At 45.9% G+C, this 4,227-nt stretch overlaps 1 protein-coding gene across 1 annotated transcript; it reads right to left on the reverse strand.

The window, feature by feature from the left end:
• Positions 1 to 107: 107 nt before the first annotated feature.
• On the reverse strand, positions 108 to 1,846 carry EMWEY_00054870 (hypothetical protein, conserved; the record flags this gene model as incomplete). Its single annotated transcript, XM_013480163.1, has 2 exons — positions 108 to 170; positions 1,046 to 1,846. The coding sequence occupies 2 exons, from the start codon at positions 1,844 to 1,846 to the stop codon at positions 108 to 110; spliced, it is 864 nt and encodes a 287-aa protein (XP_013335617.1).
• Positions 1,847 to 4,227: the final 2,381 nt, after the last annotated feature.

The following is a 4,227-nucleotide window of genomic DNA, read 5'->3' on the forward strand; positions in this document are numbered from 1 at the left end:
AAGAGGAGGAGGAAGAGGAGGAGGAAGAAGAAGAAGAAGAAGGAGAATTAATATTATCCTTAACTACTACCCAACTAATTATATCATTATTATTGCTGCTGCTGCTGCTACTTGATGATGATGTTCTGCTGCTGCTGCTGCTGCTGCTGCTGCTGCGACGTAATTTTCTTCTAAGGGAGCGCAGCAATTCATCAAAATGCTGCAGCAGCAAATCAGAGACACAAAGAGAGGAAGAAGGATTAACAGGACCAGCTGTCCCCCATCCTCCTTCCCTGTCCTCCTCTAACATATTGCTGCTGCTGCTGCTGCTGCTGCTGCTGCTGCTGCTGCTGCTGCTGCTGTGATGGTGGTGGTGATGGTGGTTGCTGCTGTGGTCATTCAAACTGCTGCTGCTGCTGCTGCTGCTGCTGCTGCTGCTGCTGCTGTTTGTTGTGCTGATACTCTCACGGAGACACTTTGTACCACAGTGCATGCAACGAACAGTGCTGCTGCTGCTGCTGCTGCTGCTGCTGCTGCTGCTGCTGTTAGAGGCACCACAAGAGGTACAGATCCAATCAGATGAAGAGGATCCATCTACTGCTGCTGCAGCTGCTGCAGCTGCTGCATCCCTTGGATCCTGTTGCTGCTGCTGCAGCAGCAGCAGCACAGGACATAATCTACCAGCAACAGCAAAAGTGTCTCCTTTGCAGCATTTAACGAATTTATGCGCAGCAGCAACAGAAGGAAAATCAATAAATGCAACACGCAGCAGCAAATCGTCTCCTTCCTGTTGCTGCTGCTGTTGCTGCTGTTGCTGCTGTTGGTGCTGCAGTTGTATCGGTTGCTGCTGCTGCTGTAATTGCTGTAGTTGCATCTGCTGCTGCAGGAATTCTTGTTCCTTAATAGTGCCACCTTCTTGTAGTGCTGCTGCTGCTGCTGCTGCTGCTGCTGAATTAGCTGCAGGTGTAGGTGTAGAAAGGAGACATTTAATTAAATAAGGAGACAATTGATGATTAGGTAAACAAAAAGAATTAATAGTAAATAAATTAATTATATTTAATCTAACTGTCTCCGGTATAGAGAATTGCTTATTTATACAAAAAGAACGAACTGTCTCCTCTATCTCCTCCTCTGTTGCCTCTATAGGTACACCACATATAGCTACTGTCTCTCCATATGGGGGAACAGTAGAAGCAGCAGCAGCAGCAGCTGCTGCTGCTGCTGCTGCTGCTGCTGCAGCTGCACTATTTTCTTCTCTACGTAATCTGCTGCTGCTGCTGCTGCTGCTGCTGTTTTCTGAGTCCCGGTGGTCCCAGTCCAAATCCCGATCCCGGGATCGATCACGATCCCGGGATCGATCCCGACGGGATCGTATACGATCCCGATCCCGATCCCGATCACGATCCCTATCACGATCCCGATCCCGATCCCGATCCCGATCCCTTTCTCTATAACGATCCCTGTCTCTTATTCTTTCTCTCTCTCTATTTGTATGACGATCCCGATCCCGATCCCGATCCCGATCCCTATACTTATCACGACGATCCCGATCCCCACGACTGTCACTACGACTACGACGACGCTGCTGCTGCTGCTGCTGCTGCTGCTGCTGCTGCCAATCGCTTCCGTCACCCCAGTTACGACTACGACCACTGCTGCTGCTGCTGCTGCTACTGCTGCTGCTACTACTACTGCTGCTGCTGCTGCTGTGACCTGCAGACTTCTTGTCTGAACTACTACGTCCTATACCACGACTATTGCTGCTGCTGCTGCTGCTGCTGCTGCTGCTGCTTGTTGGGGTCTCCTTTGCGTCTCTGTCCCTTAAGTCCTCCTCACCCCCACCAGGGGTGCCGCGCCTCCGCGACATTTGCAGCAAACTATTTTGCTGCTGCTGCTTCTGCTGCTGCTGCTGTTGCTGCTGCTGCTGCTGCTACTATTACTTTGACTGCTGCTGCTTCTGCTGCTGCTGCTGTTGCTGCTGTTGCTGCTGTTGATGCCCTAGGACTTGTTGCTGCTACTGCTGCTGCTGCTGTTGCTGCTGCTGCTGCTGCTGCTGTTTTATTTTTCCCCTATTTTAATTTCCTCCATACCCTGCAGCAGGAGAGGGGGGCCCCCACTCCTCCTTGGGTGTCTGTCTGTACACCCGAGAGGAGGGCTGGCACAATTAGGGTTTAGGGTTTAGGGTTTAGGGTTTAGAGGTACGAAGCCCAAGCAACAAACCCTTAGTTATGGCAGCAGGTAAACAATTAGGGTTATAATATATGCAGCTTATGCTGTGCATGCTTGCTGTTGGCTGCTGCTGCTGTTGCTGCTGCTGCTGCTGCTGCTGCAGCTACTGTTGCTGCTGCTGCTGCTGCCGTTGGCTGCAGCCCCATACATACTACATACTATATATTTATGTATTATCTGCTGCTGCAGAGAAAAGAAGAAAAAAAGTATTATTTATTATTTATATTTATTTTTTTATTTTTTATTTATTATTTATTGCGTCTTATTGAGGTGTACGTACACCTGAATATATATATATAAGGAGAGCAGCAGGCCGTAGTTGTTGTATAGTAGGACACAGGATTGTTGCTGCAGTTGCTGCTGCTGCTGCTGCTGCTGTTGCTGCTGCTGTTTATTTATATTTGTTCCTTTTTTCTGTAAATATAAACAATTAATTCTCTTTCTTTTTTATTTTATTTCTTTTTTTTATTTTTTTATTTCTTTTTATACTTATATATACCTGCCTATACACCCCAACAATTTTTTTTGGTTACCTACCATGCAGCAACGGAGCTGCCTATACACCTGAAATTTTTTGCACGAATAGCCCATAAAAAAGGGTAAAAGTTTGGGTGTATAGGCACCTAATTAATACAAATGCTATTATTATTTAATTATTTATATAAGGAAGGAGAAGAAGGAAATAATAAACAATGGCTATCTGCTGTTATTGTCTATATATTCATCTTCGGTGCCTTATACCTCTTCCTTTCTTATACCACGTAAATAACTCTTGCTGCTGCTGCTGCTGCTGCTGCTGCTCTTGCTCCTGCTCCTGCTCCTGCTGCTGCTAGTGCTGCTGCTACTGCTGCTGCGTCTCTTACTGCTGCTGCTGCTGCTGCTGGAGTGTCTGCTGCTGCTGCTGCTGCTGCTGTGTCTCCTGTTTGCTGCAGGGGCTCAGCAGCGGAGAGAGGGGCAGTAAGAGAGAGTATTGAGGATGAGCGAAGACAAGCAAGGCTAAGGGAGGCTAGGTATGTATTATAGCTAGCTAGCTAGCTAGCTAGCTAGCTAGCTGTTTATGTAGTTAGCTAGCTAGCTAGCTAGCTGCGTAGGTAACTGGCAGAGGAAGCTAGGAGATGAGATAAAAAAGTCTTTTTTTTCTACCTTTTCTGAGGTAGTGTTTTAGTGTTTTAGTGTTTAGGGTTTAGGGTTTAGGGTTTAGGGTTTAGGGTTTAGGGTTTTGTGTGTCAGGGCTCGCCAAGCCGAGAGATTAGAGGCGGAGATGGCGGCATTTAAGCAGACAGAAGAATATGCACAGATGCAGCGTGCTGCTGCTGCTGCTGCAGCAGCAGCAGCAGCAGGACATACGAGTCCTAGGGTTTTGCCTGAGCATAGAGGAAGAATAACTAGACACGGTACTGCACCAAACCCTAAACCCTTTAGGCCAAACCCTGCTAGTCGTTATGGTAAGAGAGGGGGCTGATGTTAATTGGGCCATGTAGCTCTTTTTTCTTATTTGGGGCTGCATGCGCCGCTGTCTAGGGTTTAGGGTTTAGGGTTTAGGGTTTAGGGTTTAGGGTTTTATACCGCTCGCGAATGATGGGCTTAGTCTAAAGCGGGATAACCGACGGCTATGCCCGGAAAGCAGTGGCTATAAACCCTAGGGTTTAGGGTTTAGGGTTTAGGGTTTAGCGGTGGAGAGACACCTGAATGGCAATAAAGGTGTTATAAAGGTGCGCATACACCGCAAAACCCTAAACCCTTTACTAATAAATAAAAAGAAAAAAGAAAAGAAAAAAGAAAAGAAAAAAGAAAAGAAAAAAGAAAAGAAAAAAAGAAAAGAAAAAAACGAAGAAAAAAGAAGAAAAAAAAAGAAAAGGGAAAGGAGACAAGGATTTTTTTTCTATGTTGGCAAAAAGGAGACAAAAAGAGACAATTGGGGTGTATAGGCACCTCTTTGTTACTAAAAACAGACAAAAAAAAACAAACAAATATTTTTATCTTTTATACAATATATTATATACAATATATATATATATA

Source organism: Eimeria maxima, genomic scaffold, assembly GCF_000499605.1.
Source record: "Eimeria maxima Weybridge genomic scaffold, Emw_scaff1686, whole genome shotgun sequence".
Classification (NCBI taxonomy): Eukaryota; Apicomplexa; class Conoidasida; order Eucoccidiorida; family Eimeriidae; genus Eimeria; species Eimeria maxima.